Source organism: Oncorhynchus gorbuscha, linkage group LG03 (assembly GCF_021184085.1).
Source record: "Oncorhynchus gorbuscha isolate QuinsamMale2020 ecotype Even-year linkage group LG03, OgorEven_v1.0, whole genome shotgun sequence".
NCBI classification, from domain to species: Eukaryota; Metazoa; Chordata; class Actinopteri; order Salmoniformes; family Salmonidae; genus Oncorhynchus; species Oncorhynchus gorbuscha.
In genome coordinates this window covers 58516128-58535851 of record NC_060175.1, presented here as the reverse complement: position 1 = coordinate 58535851, position 19724 = coordinate 58516128, and the positions used below count along the sequence as shown (strand labels likewise).

Genomic DNA, 19724 nt, shown 5'->3' with positions numbered 1-19724 from the left:
ATGTATTCTCAGTGAATTTTGGTTTTACATTTTTTTTTTAATTTTAAAACAGTGTTCAGAGAATTTTGTAATTAAAGATATGTTTATGTCCCATCCTTTATGTCCATATTACCTTGTTATGACCACTAGGTGGTGTGGTTCCTGCTATTGGGTGATTTGTATTAATACCCCCCTCATGTTATAGGGATAGTTCACTGAAATTACACAATGACATTGGTTTCCTTACCCTATAAGCAGTCTATGGACAAGGTACTACAGCAATCCATGTTTTGGTTTTTGTTTACCTGGCCACTGATTCAAATGCCACTTTTGCATTTGTGGCACAAATCCAATGCAAGTCAATGGTACCTATTATCATTTTTGCATTTCATATCCACATTTTCTGTTAGTAACATCATTGAGTTGCACATTCGTTTTTTGATATTTTGGATGATTTGGACATGAAGCATGGAAATGCTAACACGGGTACCATAACCAAAGCATGGGTTGCTGTCATACCTTGTTCATAGACTGCTTACATGGTAAGGAAACGAATATGTGATTTTGTAATTTGGGTGAACTATCCCTTTAACAGGATCAGGATCACAGAACACAGAGCCTTACGTTCCGTCTTCGTTGCTCCTGTAGAACACCATGAAAGGATCTGACTTGCCAAAGAAGTCCTTCTTGTCCAGTTTGTTGGCACAGAACTGCATCGTTGCGCTGTCCTTTGGGGGTGAGGAGAGAGAGAGAGAGAGAGAGAGAGAGAGAGAAAGAAAGGGCAGAAAGAGAGAATGAAGAGAGCAAGAAAGAAAATATTTCAACTTTATGATTCAGTTGATTAATATTGTTGTTTGTGCTTTTTTTCCCCTGTTTGTTGTAGTCACTCATCTGTTTGTGTCAAATGAAAGGCAAAATGCATTTTGCATTCTAATCAATTCACCACTACTGCCACAATTACGACCAAGCCACCTCCATCTCAGTGTGTGTGTTTGTGTGCGTCTATGTGTGCGCGTGTGTCCGTGTGCGAGAGCACACGTGTGCTTGTGTTTCATCTCTTGCAGTAAGGATGAATATGAGAGCTCATTAGGGGTACACCGGGAGCTCTTGGGAGAAACAGAGCCACATAAATTCTACAGTAATGATGCCTACAAACCAACCCTACTCATCCCCATGTTCCAGAGAAGGACTGTGTCCCAGATGGCACCCTATTCCCTACATAGTGCACATGAAAGGAATAGGGTGCCATTTGGGATACAGACGAGATTATGTTACAACCTCTAACTCCCTGGTGCCTAGGTCAATCTCTGATGGTTGGGGGGGGGCATGCTCTCCAACCAGTCAGTAATCCCCAGTCGAACCAACACTGATTCCATTGGCCTGTATGACTCATCCTAAAGAGTAGCACAGCAGCATGAATAAAACTCCTCAGGTCAGACAGTCCCACTAATGTCCTCTCAGACCTGTCACAGACAGCATACACTGTGCCTGATCGTTGACCGACAAATCTGCCAAATTACAAATTCAATTGCTACATCACCGAAAAGTTATTATAGCTGAAACATTCCAAGACAATGACAATCCATTTCAGGAGAAGTTTACTTTTATACAACCAAATCTCTATTTTTGAGAAACTTTCCCCACTCGCGATACACTTCCCCATGGCTCATTCTGCAGTATGGGAGGTGCGAATAAAAACACCAAATAGAAATTTGCAAAGCTCTCACAGTATAGTGATGCAGGGTCTTTAGATGTTGTGCACATTAAATTGTGTCATTCCGAACTTTATCTGCAACGTTACAGTGCATTTTAGACCCCATGACTTGTTCCACATTGTTTTATTCTAAAATTGTTAGTTCCATTCAATCTACAAATGATACCCCATAATGACGAAGCAAAAACAGCTTTTTAGAAATTGAATAACAAAAAAAGCCTCCCGGAAATATAACATTTACATAAGCATTCAGACCCTTTACTCAGTACTTTGTTGAAGCACCTTTGGCAGCGATTACAGCTTAGAGTCTTCTTGGGTATGATGCTACAAGCTTGGCACGCCTGTGTTTGGGGCGTTTCTCCCATTCTTCTCTGCAGGTCCTCTCAACGTCTGTCAGGTTTGATGTGGAGCGTCGCTGCACAGCTATTTTCAGGTCTCTCCAGAGATGTTCCATCGGGTTCAAGTTCGGGCTCTGGCTGGGCCACTCAAGGATATTGAGACTAGTCCCGAAGCCACTCCTGCGTTGTCTTGGCTGTGTTGGTCGTTGTCCTGTTGGAAGATGAACCGTCGCCCCAGTCCGAGGTCCTGAGCGCTCTGGAGTAGGTGTTCATCAAGGATCTCTCTGTACTTTGCTCCATTCATCTTCGCCTTGATCCTGGCTAGTCTCCCAGTCCCTGCAGCTGAAAAACATCCCCACAGCATGATGCGGCCACCACCATAGGGATAGTGCTCGATTTCCTCCAGACGTGACGCTTGGTTTTCAGGCCAAAGAGTTCACTCGTGGTTTCATCAGACCAGAGAATCTTGTTTCTCAAGGTCTGAGTGTATTTAGGTGCCCTTTAGCAAACTCCAAGCAGGCTGTCCTGTCCCTTTTACAGAGGAGTGGGTTCCGTCTGGCCACTCTACCATAAAGGCCTGATTAGTGGAGTGCTGCAGAGATGGTTGTCCTTCTGGAAGGTGCTCCCATCTCCACAGAGGAACTCTACAGCTCTGTCAGAGTGACCCTCGGGTTCTTGGTCACCTCCCTGACCAAGGCCCTTCTCCCAGAGTGCTCAGTTTGGCCAGGCAGCCAGCACTAGGAAGTGTGGTTTCAAACTTCTTCTATTTAAGAATGATGGAGGACACTGTGTTCTCGGGGACACAATCCTGTCTTGGCGATCTACGGACAATTCCTTCAACCTCATGGCTTGGTATTTGCTCTGACATGCACTGAGAACTTTGGGACCTTATGTGGACAAGTGTGTGCTTTTCCAAATCATGTCCAAACGATTGAATTTACCACCGGTGGACGCCAATCAAGTTGTAGAAATGTCTCAAGGATGATCAATGGAAACGGGATGCACCTGAGCTCAATTTCAAATCTCATAGCAAAGGGACTGTGTTTAAAAAAGTGTTTTCGTTTCGTCATTATGGGTTATTGTGTGTAGATTGATGAGGAAAAAAACAAATGTAATCCATTTTAGAATAAGGCGTTAACATAACAAAATGTGGGAAAAGTCGACGGGCCTGAATGCTTTCTGAAGGCACTGTGCATTCCATTTTGTTGCAACTCAAGCTTAACATCTCTGTCCATTCTAGCAGCAGGCTACACGGAGAATGGAACAGGTGGATAGGGAAAACCATTCGAGTTGCACAAAATGGGATATAACGTTGTGGATAAAGTTTGGAATCACACCATTTCATGTGTACAACATCTAAAGACCTGCATCCCTTTGGGTACAAAACGAGGATGAGGAAGTGTATCGCTGGTTGGGGTAAGTTTCTCAAAAACAAGTGAAATCACATGCCATTTACATTCAAAATACAGAATTGGTTGTAAAAAAGCTAAATTCTCATTTAAGAATGTAAATTAGCAGTAAGACTTTAATAATTCAAACGTTATTCTAAATTACTGTTGTTGTCTGTCTAACTCTGTCTCTTTCTGCGGACCACTATGTTTGTTTGCTAAAGACATTCTGAAGAAGCTATGGGTCTGAGTCCCAAATGGCACCCTATTCCCTACCTAGTGCATTGCTTTTGACTGGAGCCCAATGGACCCCGGTCAAAAGCGATGCACTATATAGGGAATAGTGTGCCATTTGGGACACATTTGCAAAAAAAACAAAAACAAAGAGCCATTATTCTGTAGGAGCTCCTTGTAAATCAGCCCGGGCAGAGTTTGTAGCTGGCTAATCTTACCATGGGAGTAGAGATTGAATAGCTTTGTTATCTAAAGAGCTGAAGTGCCAGCAGACAGCCAAAGCAGTGGGCATCAGGAAGATAAACACCTCTCCTGTTGTTGTTGGAGGGCCCGAGGCTCTACACTGGACACTACCGGCGCTAGCTGCACCTCGTAATGATACTGCTAATGGCTTTTTAATGTTGAAGCAGATCTACTTTGTGTGAGTGTGATGGTTTGTGTTTGGGTGAGTGGGAGAAAGTGTGTGTGTCGCTGTGCATGGTTTGTGTGTGTCCGTGTGTGTGTCTGTCCTAGGTCCTGTCTCATTATCAATCTCAGTCAGACTTAGACTGCAGGCTGTGTTCAGTGAGTACAATCACACTCCTCTCCACAGTGGCCCGACGTTTGAAATCACTAAAATACTATTTAATGTAATTTTCCCACCATTCATCCTATTCTCCTAGGTATGGGTCAAGAAACAAGATGCTTGCTGCACAGGAATGGTGCAACCATGCTGATCAGAGGCTGAGCAACACACTCAACACGATTTTTGACAAACTATGATTTATGGCGTCGGATCACCGACGATCTGATGGATTTGTGACTTTTTTACATGCATCAAACATTTGGCTCCATCTCTTATCAACCCTGGGAAAAGAGCATCTGAAAGAGGACATTCCCTGCAACATTTAGACAAGGGAAACTGTACATAGTGTTCTATGTTTACTGTACTTACTGTAAAAGAGTCTAGTGACAAATTCGGCTACATCTCAGACTGCCTTTGGGGAGTTTTGACACTGAGGGTTTGTACATTTCTGATAGCATCTAGTGACTTTTCTCACTGAATTCTGCCGCAAACGAGCGTGGGAAAAGCTGTCTGTGCAATAGAAGTCACAGCAATGTCACAGCACAAGGGGGGGGGGGGTGGGAGATGGGACGAAAACACTATGACGGGTACTGCAGCTGTGCCGCAGCAAGACAAATTGGTGGTGTGACATTGTCATGGCAATGGAAAACGTCATCTAGCGACTTCTAGCAACAAATCAAGGCGCCAATAGCGATGCTCACTGATGAATAGTTGGCAACATTGAACGCCTCGTCAAAGAGATCGCATTTATTCTGGGAGACCGCAAAACATAACTTCTAAATTCAAGACAGGAGATGTAAATTGTTTCAGATGATAATAAAAACACTTTTCTTTTAGTTACTTTTTTCTCAGCTTGTTTCTAATCCTTTCTAGCTCGACAAACTAGATTACACAGAGTAGCTAGCTAGCAAACTAAATAGCTTTGAAGTCATTAGTGTGCATCTTCCATTATTTAACTATGTAGGTGGTAGATGTTTTACTTTTGTAAACAGGGAAGAGGAAAGCAACATTCACCACCACAGTAATGCTGTTTATATTGATATTTATACTGAATTAAGCACTTAAGGGACCTCATGGGCACCATTAACCTTTTCACATAATTTAAGGATACATTTAACCTCAATATGCTTTGTGCAACTGCTTTAAATGAAGGGAATGTTAATGGAAAAGGGGAAAATGTACATAAAATGTTTTATGCATTATCTACAGAATAGGGTGCCATTTGGGACGGAGCCTGTATCTTCCCTATGGAGCGATTAAAATCGACTCAGTCCATTCTAAAATAAATATAAGAGAATGGAATTTCACATTGTCTACACATTCTACTTCTATGGTTTGACTTAACATGGTCACCACTCCCTCTAGCTCCTCTGTCATCTCCATACCCACCATACTGCTTATTTTTGTTCATAGTGCTTAGTTTTTTCAGATCAGCAGTAATACAGTTGAAAAGGGAATTTGGAAGGTAATTCAGGGCAACAGAGACACCATCTTGGATTGTTGAATACAGGGACCATTTTTTTGTGGAGGGAGCACTGAGAACTAGCAATGTCCGGCTACTAACTCAGACTAGCATTAGCGCCTTCGCGTTCTCATTGGGAACAATGTTTAAACTAGTGCTAGTGTTGGTCAGTGTTAGCGCCACAGCACTCCCATTTGGATCAATGTCTGAATAGCATTAACGCCTTAGTTTAACATTGTTCCTAATGGGAATGCTATCACTAGGGTTGGTCAAAAGTTTGGACACAACTATTCATTCAATAGTTTTTCTTTATTTTGACTATTTTCTGCATATTATAATAATAGTGAAGATATCAAAACTATGAAACAACACATATGGAATCTTGTAGTAACCCCCAAAAACTTCTGGTTTGCCCTTAGTGGGACTATAATTTGTTTTTCAAAAGGATAATGACCGAAAACACACCTCCAGGCTGTGTAAGGGCTATTTGACCAAGGAGATGGATTGCTGCATCAGATGACCTGGCCTCCACAATCACCCGACCTCAACCCAATTGAGATGGTTTGGGTTGAGTTGGACCACAGAGTGAAGGAAAAGAAGCCAACAAGTGTTCAGCATATGTGGGAACTCCTTCAAGAATATTGGAAAAGCATTCCTCATGAAGCTGGTTGAGAGAATGCCCAGAGTGTGCAAAGCTGTCATCAAGGCAAAGGGTGGCTACTTTTTATAAAATATTATTTAATTTGTTGAACACTTTTTTGAGTTACTACATTATTCCATGTGTGTTATTTCATAGTGTTGATGTCTTCACTATTATCCTACAATGTAGAAAATAGTTTTAAAAAATAAGAAAACCCCTTGAATGAGTAGGTGTGTCCAAACTTTTGTCTGGTACTGTAAGGCATGACGTATTTGAGGATCAGATTTGTTGAATGTGAGCTTGCCAACCAAGGCCAACCCATCCCGGGTTGACTTCAAAGTGCGATGCGAATTTGAACAAAGAGGTACGCTACAACAGGACATGCACCATTTCTATTGAAAAAAGACAATTTCCCCGACTTTCCCAAAAACAGATGTTCCAACGTGTAAATGAGAGAGAGGCCTATTAGACTGGTTTTCAGGGCTGCCAACTATTGAAAAAAGCTTGGAGAGAGATTTTCTTTGTGAATTTCATTCCTTGGCACAACTGCTGGACTTGGCGTCCTCCCCCCAGGACTATTTTACTGTTTTAAAGCAAATTTATTGCAATTCTACGTGTATTGTCATGGCTTAGGCCAGGGTAAAAAAAATTTTTAATGATAATAAATAAATAAAACATAGGTCAGGTGTATTTTACATGCTTTATGCTTTACATTAAATGAACACTCAGAATTTGATGACTTTGTTACTTTGAGATTTTTTGGGGCAATTAATTTAATGTATGCTAAAATGTAAAATATAGTTTGACACTTTAGTTTGACACAATTCAGATAGTAATGAAATGAGATCGGGAGACAGGCAAATGCTAGAAACACTGGGAAGGTTGGAAGCAGTGATTGAGCCTTGTTGTGTTATCACTACAGCAAGCCTCTGCACGGGATCTTTTCATATTAATGGTTGATGGCAGTCGGTAACCAAATCATAGATTGCAGTCTCCTTGTCCATAGACTGCTTTCAAGGTAAGAACACAAACATTTTGTAATTTGGGGTCGAAGTCGCAAATTTAAAATAGGGCTAATTTCGTATAATCTCCCAACCTTGAAGAAAAATCGAATGAATATCATTATTCCGGTGGTTTATTCCTACTAGTTGAAGATCCTTACCATGATCTTACTCTACATAGAGTTTATGAGTTGAGTCCCCTTACCATCTCTGCCTAGCATGTGCACAATAGTAAAATAAAATAAATCTATTTTTGATTCCTGGAGCATTCAATATCCATTGCTTATCTGTATGACTTATTAAAAACTGTCCATGAATCACTGCAAAAATACTTATTTCAAAAATGTGATTACACTGGCAAAATTGGGAAGAAGTGGAATAATAAAATAGGTGTGGGGAATAACAGTAGTTTTCTTGCTGCCATGCACAGTAATTACCCTACACCTGAAACCCCACCTCTTTAAGGAATACCTAGGATAGGATAAGTATTCCCTCTCACCCCCCCCTTTAAGATTTAGATGTACTATTGTAAAGTGACTGTTCCACTGGATGTCATAAGGTGAATGCACCAATTTGTAAGTCGCTCTGGATAAGAGCGTCTGCTAAATGACTTAAATGTAATGTAAATGTAATTTTAGCCCATTGTTAAGAATGAAAGTTGTTCCACTGTCAGGCTAAATAAAGTAAATTGTCAATGTTGTGCGCTACTGGTACAAAGTCAGGTGCAGGAGAGCAGTGAGTTGTGATCAGGCGCACTTTTATTTGGAAAAAGCACAAAAGACAGACGCAACTGCGTCAAAAATCCTCCAGCCACAGGTAAAAGTCAATAAGCACGAAATCACTCACAAATATACAAATGTATGACAAATACATACAACGGGTCAAAATACAATACCCAGGGGAAAACCAGTCTGGTGCATCTTACTCAACACGTAACAAAACAATTTCACACACAGACATGGGGGGGAACAGAGGACTAAATACATGCAGTGTGATTAGGGAATTTAAACCAGGTGTGCAGGGCACAAGACAAAACAAATGGAACAATGAGAACATGGAGCGGCGATGGCTAGAAAGCCGGAACGTGGCCCGAACAAGGAGAGGAGCCGACTTCGGCGGGAGTCGTGACATAAATAGATAATAAAAATGTCTTGAAGACAAGATGCCATAAATCTGCCCTCACACCCTAACTCAATTATTTTCTATTTATTGTCCCCCCCTCTAGAATAAAATGTACAATTTGGGGTTTACAATGTTTGACTCAATTATTTTCATAGTTACAAATCAGGTCACCCTACCAAACTTCCCTGCTAAAACATACTGTAGGTTTGTCTGCTGGTGTTTCATTGTCACAGCATAAATGCCAATCACCAAACAAGGGGACTAATGCAAATTGGGATTAAATCGACTTTAGTACATGCTGTCAAAAGGCTGCATTCTGCAATAGGGACAGGAGTAACATCAACTTAATTCTGTTGCCAACATAGTACATAAAACAGTGCTGTGTCAAGACATGATAATGATAGAGGCTCTGCATGTGATGTAAAACTGTAGGCGCAGAAGCTCAAACTTCAAAACGATTTGGAGCACAGTTGAAAAGAATACGCTGGCAATACAATGGACTAATTAGAAAAATAAAAGCACTACTTTTCAATGTGTGAGATATGAGGTATGCATTGAGAGTGTGACAAGATGGTCAAATACGTGTGTCTCACGGCCAATGTGTGAGAGTTGGCAGCACCCGGATGGATTTAATCCTGACCACAAAACAGTTGCTGACATTTTCTGACCATTCTGGAACTTTTCAGGTTTATGACATAGCCCTCTAGTAATTTAGTAGGATCTCTATGGCTGTTCCAGCCTCATTGGGGAGCTGTGACACATACAGTTCCTTGCAAAAGTATTCATCCCCCTTTGCTTTTTTCCTATTTTTTTTGCATTACAACCTGTAATGCAAATGGATTTTTATTTGGATTTCATGTAATGGACATGCACACAATAATCCAGACTGGTGAAGTGAAATTCAAAAAATAATTTGAAAAGTGGTGCGTGCATATGTATTCACCCCCTTTGCTATGAAGCCCCTAAATAAGATCTGGAGCCACCAATTACCCTGAGAAGTCACATAATTAGTTAAATAAAGTCCACCTGTGTGCAATCGAAGTGTCACATGATCTGTCACATGATCTCAGTGTATATATATATACACCTGTTCTGAAAGACCCCAGAGTCTGCAACACCACTAAGCAAGTGGCCATAGGACCACTTTAAGCCGTACACTCCACAGAGCTGGGCTTTACAGAAGAGTGGCCAGAAGAAAAGCCATTGCTTAAAGACAAAAATAAGCAAAAGACTCCCCAAATAAAATATCTGGTCCGGTGAGACTAAAATTGAGCTTTTTGGCCATCAAGGAAAACTATGTCTAGCGCAAACCCAACACCTCTCATCACCCCAAGAATACCAACTATGTTTTTCATCCTCAGGGACTGGGAAACTGGTCAGGATTGAAGGATTGATGGACGACGCTAAATAGAGGGAAATTCTTGAGGGAAACCTGTTTCAGTCTTCCAGAGATTTGAGACTGGGACGGAGGTTCACCTTCCAGCAGGACAATGACCCTAAGCATACTGCTAAAGCAACACTCGATTGGTTTAAGGGGAAACATTTAAATGTCTTGGAATGGCCTAGTCAAAGCCCAGACCTCAATCCAATTGAGAATCTGTGGTATGACTTTTAGATTGCTGTATACCAGCGGAACCCATCCAACTTGAAGGAGCTGGAGCAGTTTTGCCTTAAAGAATGGGCAGAAATCCCAATGTACCAAGCTTTTAGAGACATACCCCAAGAGACTTGCAGCTGTAATTGCTTTTGTCTTATGTGTTGTTTGTTTCACAATAAAAAAATGTTTTACATCTTCAAAGTGGTAGGCATGTTGTGTAAATCAAATGATACAAACCCCCCAAAATGTATTTTAATTCTAGGTTGTAAGGCAACAAAATAGGAAAAATGCCAAGGGGGGTGAATACTTTCGCAAGCCACTGTACATGCCCCCTCGTAAAGTCTGTGATCAACATTGGTTGGGTAAGGTGGGCAGAATAAGTTTATCAATATTTGAATGGGGTGGGGAGGATTGATGGGACGGTGAGGTGCCTGGGGACAGGAACACACAGGAGGTAGAGGAGAATGACGGAGAGAGTGAGATCTGAAAAGCTTGGTATTGTGAATGCTGGGTATCATATATCATGTCTGTGGTGGTGAAGAGGAGAGGGAAGGGATGAAGAAGGCTTTGGTAATGTAGAAGGCAACAGGGTGGTGGTGATGAATGAAGAAAGGCTTGGGAGAGAAAGAAGGGGACAGGGTGGGTGCTGGTGGTGGTGGTGTAGACGAGAGAGAAGGGGATGAATATAGACAAATAAGGGAACAGGGTGGGTGGTGGTGGTACATTGGAATACAAGGAGAGATGGGCAGGAAGGACAGAAGTCCTGTTAGTTCCATACCTGCTGCTTTAACGGAGGGACGCATGAAAGACACATGGATCAGAGGCAGAGAGAAATAAAGAGAGAGAAGATAGGGGACATTGTGATTCATTTAGAGCCCCTGTTGAAGGAAGAGGCTGGGACAGGGGGAGAAAAGGATGAGAGAAATATGACTAGAAATCTGTGTTAGTTTGTTTGGTGCCACATGGGGTTGCTATAGGGGGTACGCATATTGTGCGTATGTTTGTAAGTGTGTGTGTTTGGAGAGTGTGTGTGCATGCATGGCTGTGTTTGTGTACGTGTGTGTGTGTGGTCTCTCTCACTGTACTGGTCTTGTTACTGTACATATTGCTAGTCAGTGACAAGTCTACTGGTCCGTTTAACAGCTGTACTGTAACGTTATTGTCCCCCAGTCAGTTTGATACAAGGTCAGTCAGACGGCTGGGTTTTAATTCAAGCCTATTTAGTCACACATTACGATCAGCTGTAGTAGCTTTTACAGTCAGAGCTGCACAGAGCATCAATATAATCCACTATTGATTCCTTCCTCTCGGTCTGTCATTTTTTCTCTCTTTGTCTCTCTCTCTCTCTCCATCTCTCCCTGTCTGTTTCTCTCTATGTCCCTCTCTGTATTTATCTCCCTATCCTCTCCCCCATCTATTTCTCTTCTTCTCCTCTCTCCCTCCCTACCTCTCCTCTTTCTCTGTCTGTCTCTATATGTCTCTCACATCAGTGTCAGATCTAGCCTAGTACTGAGAGCCATATAAATGACAAAGATTACAGAGCCTAGAGATGACAGAGCATAGATATCAAATAGATATAATCTGTCATGCCATAGCTCAGTGGAGCCCAGTGAAGAGCTAGGAGAGCCAAGGGGACCATTCAACCTCCTCTCATCATCTCACTGTGTCATTTCATTAGATACACACCGTTCCACTGATATATCACACCCATCACAGGCTACAGTGACAAGTAGCCTAGCGGTTAAGAGCATTGGCCCAGTAACCGAAGGGTCGCTGGTTTGAATCCCCGAGCCGGCAAGGTGGAACAATCTGTCTTTCTGCCCTTGAGCAAGGCAGTTAACCCCCCAACAACACCTGCTCCCAAGGTGCCAATGACATGGATGTCAATTAAGGCAGCCCCCACACCTATCTGATTCAAAGAGGTTGGGTTAAATGCAGAATACACATTTTGTTTAAATGCATTCAGTTGTGTCCACTATTAAGGTAAAGGTGGCCGCATACATCGGTTCGGTTGGCACCTAGTAGAACTTGGCTAAGCTCGTATACTCCCTAAAGACATTCGCTTGAAAAATGAGAACTACAATATTACTGTTGTTTGTCCCTCTTGGGCCACCGTAGCAACAACATAGCCAGAAACAATTCCTCAAAAGACTAAATTAATCAAAGATGTATCAGGAAATCTGTCATTTATTTTGACATTGTGGCCGAAGAGGTCTTAGTCTTAATGATGTTTGTTGCAGTATTTCTCAGTATGTCTCAAGTGAAAGAATGTGCTTGAAAACTAGTCGTCTCTCATTCCATGACAACAAACACTTCATTTTCCCACTCCTACTAGCTGTAATACTGTTGACCAATCACCTACGAAGGGGGCGTAGACTTCCGCTACCGAACTTTGACTTGCCCCAAGCATACGGTAAACTTAAAAGTATGTGTGAAATGTGTGTGTGTGTGTGTGTGTGTGTGTGTGTGTGTGTGTGTGTGTGTGTGTGTGTGTGTGTGTGTGTGTGTGTGTGTGTGTGTGTGTGTGTGTGTGTGTGTGTGTGTGTGTGTGTGTGTGTGTGGTGTGTGTGTGTGTATGTGTGTGTGTGTGTGTAAATCAGCCCCATCCCATTCTAATAGCTGAACGGGGACGCTACATCCTTGTTCATTCACTAAACGCTTAGAAAGGTTAGAAACATCAACTGTCTTTCAGTTAGGTTGAAAGTCTCTCAGACAACTCCAAGGATGTTCTGTACTGTATGTCCCGTTTGTCTCCTTTATGGATCTTGTGTGCTTCAATAAGTAGGTGCTTCATCTCTTTGTGACCAGTAGACCCAAGGACCCAAGGATACGTATGTATTCCATCATTCTGATCTGTGAAATCTGTCTGAACATTTTGGCCTCAAGTCAACTGTAACTTTCTGCATAAATCTAAAGTGAGTACTGTAGCTAGAAACCTTATTCACACTGTATCTACAATCAGACAGTAACAGACTAACACTGAATACAGTGTCAACATGATGAGCTATTAAGGATGTCTTAGAAGCAATGATAAGCGGTTGTATCTCCATTATAAATCTGCTATAAGCAATGATACGATTAGTCTAGGTATTCCAAACTTGCCCTACAAGATCTGGAGTACTGCTGGTTTGCTGTTCTACCTGAGAAATATAATTGCACCCACCTGGTGTCCCAGGTCTAAATCAGTCCCTAATTTAGATGTAAACAATGAAAAAAGCAGTGGGACTGGTTTCAAGGTCCAGATTTTGAATTTGAGGGATATAGGCAGTTGTAAGAGTAAGCAGTAGTGCTATGATATTTATATGATATTGTGTGCCGTAACAGTGATGGTAATGTGAGAAGGTAGATTTGGGCTTTCTCTGCAGTATGAGGATATGCAGTGACAGGTAACAGGAGAATTATGCTTAAGTTGTACGTAGTGACAAGGCAGTTAAAAGGAATATCAGAAAGTAGTGGTGTTTACAGTCTACGTCACAGTGATAGTATTGTCAGAAGGTAGTAGTAGCTCTACTTACTCTACAGTTTCCCAGCTCCTCTGCAGATAGAATTATGGTGCCACATTTCTTCCCAGCTATCCCCCTGTAGAAAACAGGGAAAGAAAGAGAGAGGACAACACATGGTTGCGTTTAGCCAGGTGCAGGTGTAGAGGTGTCTGTACAGTAGAGGTGCCAAGTTCCAGTCCTCCAGGGCCAGAGTGTCTGGATCTGTTGGCACATATTGATCAGGAAATGTCAATTAGCTAGAGATGGAACACACCTGGTTGTCCAGGTCAGAATGAGACACTCATTTGCATGTACCAGAATCGGCACGCTACTCTGTCACTGTCCATGGTGCTGAAAGCAACCAGAGCGCAAGGTTGAGAGTTGTTGTCCGTGGTGCTGAATAGAGTTCTCCTCTCCACTTCTCTTTTTAAACACCATCTGCCACCCTTCAGCAGTGCCTGCTTCTGTTCTTTCCCTCCGTTTAGGTAACATAATAACTGGACAGATTAATGTTACGATCCATATGTTTAGTTTTATCCTAATGCCCTCGAATGAGCATGTTATGAATGTCATAATTTTAGTTTTTACAATTTTACAGATCAGTGAACAAAGCAGCCACCAGCAAAATATGGTAATACATAAGGAGAGAGAGAGAGAGATAGAGAGAGCGAGAGGATCACTTAGGAAGATGACAGACAGAGATGAGAGAGTAGGAGAGGAGAGGTGGGGAAACACCTGAGGCTGAGTGAAAAGCACCTTTTTGACTTCCCACTCACTCTCTCTTTGTTTTTCTCTCTCTTTCTCTCTGTCTTTCTCCCCCCCCCCCCTCTTTCTAGCGATTGTGTGTATAAGAGCCTCGGTACCAGCCCTCATTAAAACCCATCATGGATCCATCGTGCCTCTACCAGACACTACAGGCTGCTTCTCAAATATCCCATAATTCCTCTGACTTTTGTAATAACCCAGCCATGAGAGTTACAGCCGCCATTAAAGTGAGTTGTTAGTTTGTGCTGTTCATTATGCACTAGAGGGAAGTGGTGTGTGTGTGTGCCTGTGTGTGTGCTTTGGTGTGCGTTTGTGTGTGATGTCTCTCTGTTTGACCAGGGGGTTTAATGACACTGGCGTGGATGTCTGCTAATTTGCTCATTCATCAATGGACGTGTGTTACGAGAGGAGGGGGCTGTATCTTAACAATGTGACAGGACTGCGAATGGGTGAGGTGGCAGGGCAGGGTTGTTGTGTGTGCGTGTATGTGTGTCATTTCCCATTACCCTTATCCATCTCTCGCTTTGCCTCAACTTCTCTCTCCCAATATCCCCTCCCTCCTAGATGGTGAAGCTGATGTTCCAGTATGAAGCTCATTGGTGCTGGTTGAAGGTCAAAAAGGCAGTGGTCCCTAAGGATCCCTTCAGATCTACACTGCCAGGTCACTCAACGAGAGGAGAGGGTCAGGGAATGGATTTATTTATTCATTTAGGGCCCAATTCAGACTAAGGAAATGCTCACTTCTCAGTGATTGGTATTCAGACTTACCTTATGTAGGTACGTAATGGACTTTGCAGGCGGGTTTCCCTTGCATGGGCTGAATAAATTGAATTCAACTCTGAAAACCCTCCCACTTGCTGGCCAAAATCATGTATTGTGGTGTTTTAATTCAATGGGGTTTTCAGTACATTTATCTAAATCCATCCCTTTAAATTTGGTGTACCTTTAATTTTATTAAGCCATGTAAATCAGTGGAGGCTGCTGAGTGGAGGATGGCTCATAATAATGGCTGGAAAAGAGTGAATGGAATGGTATCAAACACATGGAAACTATTTGTTTGCTGTATTTGATACCATTCCACTGATTCCGCTCCAGCCATTACCACGAGCCCGTCCTCACCAATTAAGGTGCCACCAACCTCCTGTGATGTACGTACACACATATTGGTCTCCTTTCCAGCACAAATGGGTAGATTTTTTAATACTCTGATCATGTAGATTATGCAGGGTTAGAAAAGTATGTATGAATCATACACATAAACAGAGTTGGAGAGCCTTTAAACAGTAAATATATTAATTAATAAAAAATACAGTAGTTTGATTCATCCTGAAAGTTGCCATATTCATTACATTTTGGAATGTGAGAAAAGTGGACAATAGGTTGAACAATACTCCTAGAAATCTACCCTGATCCTCACTAATCAAGGAACTGTGATGATAATGGTCCAGTCATCGTGAACTGTGAGCCAGGCTCCAGGTTTAAACTTCTATGTACGGTTTGCCTTCCACAAGGATTCAAATACTGTAGGAAACATGTCCCAAATTATTGCACAACTTCTATTACATTAGCCTATCGCAATCCACTATTGCTAGCCATCCTCAGGAACAACCGCATAGACCTGACAGAGGAAAGAAAGGTAAACTAACGATGTAATGGAATGATGCAAAATGTAGGCTACAAATTGAAGGAAACTAAAAGATCACTGCACAAGTGGCAGTTTTTATTATGCATGTGGGTATTACTGATGGTGGCTACTGATGGTGGCTCATATGTAATATAATGCAAATGGTTAAAATACTGTATATATATATATATATATATATATATATAAAACATTATACAGTGCATAAATCAACTCTGTAGGTTTGGCACTACCATCACTGCGCAAAGGTTTTCATAGATTACAGCCTCGACTTGGGTCTCCAAATTTCACCCCTGCAAATTATGAAGCCACAGGCCTAGAGTAAAAATGTGGAATATCGACACAGCTATTTATACTTTATTGTGGAAAAGAGGCCCGAAATACCTGTCATGCTTTTCAGTTTGCTGAAATTACTATTTTCACATTTGTCTCCAGTAATCACAAGGTAAAATAGATCTAAAACAACTGTCCTTTTTATTTAAATCCCCTACTTAATGCCCTCCAGATTTTTAATTACAGCCAGTTTCCTACAGCAGGAAGAGAATCCCGCAGCAACAGGAAATGTGAAATATTGTTGTTATTGTAGGAGTTGATACACTTTTTGTTAGGGCAAATCAAGTCTGAGTTTTAAAGTTGAAATTATAAACTTTAGAAGCCTTTTTAAACCTTGAATACATTGTATATTCTATTACAATATGCAAATGCGGCAATATGCACATATTGGGGCCTCCCGGGTGGCGCAGTAGTCTAGGGCACTGCATCGCAGTGCTAGCTGTGCCACCAGAGACTCTGGGTTCGAGCCCAGGCTCTGTCGCAGCTGGCCGTGACCGGGAGGTCCATGGGGCGACGCCCAATTGGCCTAACGTCATCCAGGTTAGGGAGAGCTTGGCAAGGGATATCCTTGTCTCACCGCACACTAGTGACTCCTGTGGCGGGCCGGGCGCAGTGCACGCTAACCAGGTCGCCAGGTGCACAGTGTTTCCTCCGACACATTGGTGCGGCTGGCTTCCGGGTTGGATGCACGCTGTGTTAAGAAGCAGTGCAGATTGGTTGGGTTGTGTTTCGGAGGATGCATGGCTTTCAACCTTCATCTCTCCCGAGCCCGTACGGGAGTTGTAGCGATGAGACAAGATAGTACTTACAATTGGATACCACAAAATTGGGGAGAAAATTCAACAACAAAAAAAGCACATATTTGCATATCGCATAAATACAATATTTGGAACACTGGATGAAGTTGGCCTAAATATTTTTGCTTTATTTTGATAAAGATAATGTTATCTAGAATAAAAATGGAGAGTATGAACCGACCTTCAATTGGCCCAAACAGACATTTATTTATGTTTAGTTCCGATTTTTTTGGCCCGGTCTGAACCAAAGTAATGGTAAGTAAAGTATACTTCAGTACAATACAGTCCAGCACAGTAGAGTATAGTACAGTATAATAAACTGTATTGTACCCTACTTTACTGAATTAAACTGTACTGTACTCTACTGAATCAATCTCTGTCTTGTACCGTACTGTACTGAACTGTGCCGTACTGTACTATGCTGTTCAAACCTGAGAAACATAGCCTAGGCGTCTATGATTCGTTCAGATTTGGTCTGGTCTGGACCAACCACATTTGTATTTGTTTGGGGGGGGTGGAGCTCATTAGAATAATAACCAGAATTCTTTGCAAGTGTTTGTTTTCGATTTACATTTGGGTTATTCAGCAGATACTCTTATCCAGAGCGATTTACAATCATTGCATTCAACTAAGATAGATAAACAACAACATATCACTGTCATAGCAAAAAATATACTTCTGTAACTGTTACTGATAATGTTATTGTAGTTGAAGTTGTCTGTTCTGTAGGTTGAGCTACATTGAACATCATCGCTGACAGTTTTAAAGCTTTTGAAAAGTAAGTGCATGTGACAGATGGGAGCAATAATAAATATACTATACTGCGATCTTCAGTTGGTTCCTCTTCTATATTAAATGGATTTAAACATAATTATTGTGATATAATGCTTACATCATTGAGAATGTATGTGCAGTTGAAATCTGGCCATTGATTCTACAAAATATGTATTTTCAACATCTTTAAATGATGTCTTTTCAACTTTAATTCTGAACCGAAAATGTACCTGATTTCAATGTCTGGATAATACGCATTTTCAACCTCTGGACAATACACATTTTCAACCTCTGGACAGTACGCATTTTCAACCTCTGGACAATACGCATTTTCAACGTCTGGACAATACGCATTTTCAACCTCTGGACGATACGCATTTTCAACGTCTGGACAGTACGCATTTTCAATGTCCGGACACTACGCATTTTCAATGTCCGGAAAAGATGCCTTTTTGCCTTTCATTCAGAATATAGAATGAACCTATCTTACTTTGCCTACTGGGTGGTAAAGTGTTAATGCTCTGAGCAGCAAGATTGAGAGACGACAGCACACTACGTCATTATGGATCTTTCATAGAGAGAGATCACACAAATACACCCTCCCCTTCCCGCTATCGGCTATTTCATCACCATTCCACGAGTTCTGAGAAAACCTTCAAAGGACAGTGAAACCCCAAGACACACACACACACTCTCTCTCTCTCTCTCTCTCTCTCTCTCTCTCTCTCTCTCTCTCTCTCTCTCTCTCTCTCTCTCTCTCTCTCTCTCTCTCTCTCTCTCTCTCTCTCTCTCTCTCTCTCTCTCTCTCTCTCTCTCTCTCTCTCTCTCTCTCTCTCTCTCTCTCTCTCTCTCTCTCTCTCTCTCTCTCTCTCTCTCTCTCTCTCTCTCTCTCTCTCTCTCTCTCTCTCTCTCCTCTCAACTTTATGGTCCTTTCAAAACAGCCTCAGATAATGAGCAGTTGCTCCAGTGCAATCTGTCTCCTTGCAGGATCTGAACACTCCTTTCTATCACTCACTCCGTGTGCGTGTGCGTGCGCGTGTGCGTGTGTGTGTGTGTGTGTGTGTGTGTGTGTGTGTGTGTGTGTGTGTGTGTGTGTGTGTGTGTGTGTGTGTGTGTGTGTGTGTGTGTGTGTGTGTGTGTGTGTGTGTGTGTGTGTGTGTGTGTGTGTGTGTGAATGTAGATAACAGGAGACAGTTCGCCTTTGAAGGAAACCAGGGAACTAGAGAATGGGGAGAAGATCCAATCAGATCCTATTCACTCCTCACCACATACATACACTTCTGAATGAGAGACACAGAGTTCCACAACACCCCTGTCATTATTGAGAACCTGCCGCGGCACCACAACATTAAACCAAACGCACAGACGACCCAAAAGACTCAACGCAATAAGCAGCGCTATTTGAACCTTGCAAGATGAGATGCGGAAGGAAGCGGCTCTCAACACTGAAGCAAAGCGAGGACCACTGAAGAAGTGAACAGTGTTCCCACCACACAGCACACAACAAAAACGTACAACAGAGAAAGCGACGGTGCGGCCATGTTCCCTCTATCTCCCTTGCATGTGTAATGCAGCCATTAATACACAGCTTCAAAGCCGAGGGAGAAGACAGGGGTTTGAAGATTAAAGTAGAGCACTGTTAAAATGCAACTGCGAAATGGGGAGAGGGCAAAATGGGGTGTGGGTGCTGGGTGTGCACACACAGACACACACAAACACGCACTTACTATCAGCGTTGACAAGCTTTAATCACCGTACAATACTCTTGAGGTAGACAAAGAAAAACAAGTATAAAACGCTATGAATATGAAAACCTTGACATATTCCTCTGACTAGAGAGAGAAAGGTAGAGACATCGTTAGAAAGCAGCGAAATATCATGGGGAAAAACA

General features: G+C 42.1%; 1 protein-coding gene across 2 annotated transcripts in view; it reads right to left on the bottom strand.

Annotated features, from left to right (window-relative positions):
• Positions 1-19724, bottom strand: part of LOC124031635 (copine-5) — a 213221-nt gene that overhangs the window by 70618 nt on the left and 122879 nt on the right. For both annotated transcript variants that reach the window (XM_046343125.1, XM_046343126.1), the window contains 2 exons: positions 13556-13619; positions 604-707 (listed from right to left, as the gene is read on the bottom strand). In XM_046343125.1, coding sequence (XP_046199081.1) covers positions 604-707; positions 13556-13619 — 168 coding nt within the window. The remainder of the gene's footprint in view (positions 1-603; positions 708-13555; positions 13620-19724) is intronic.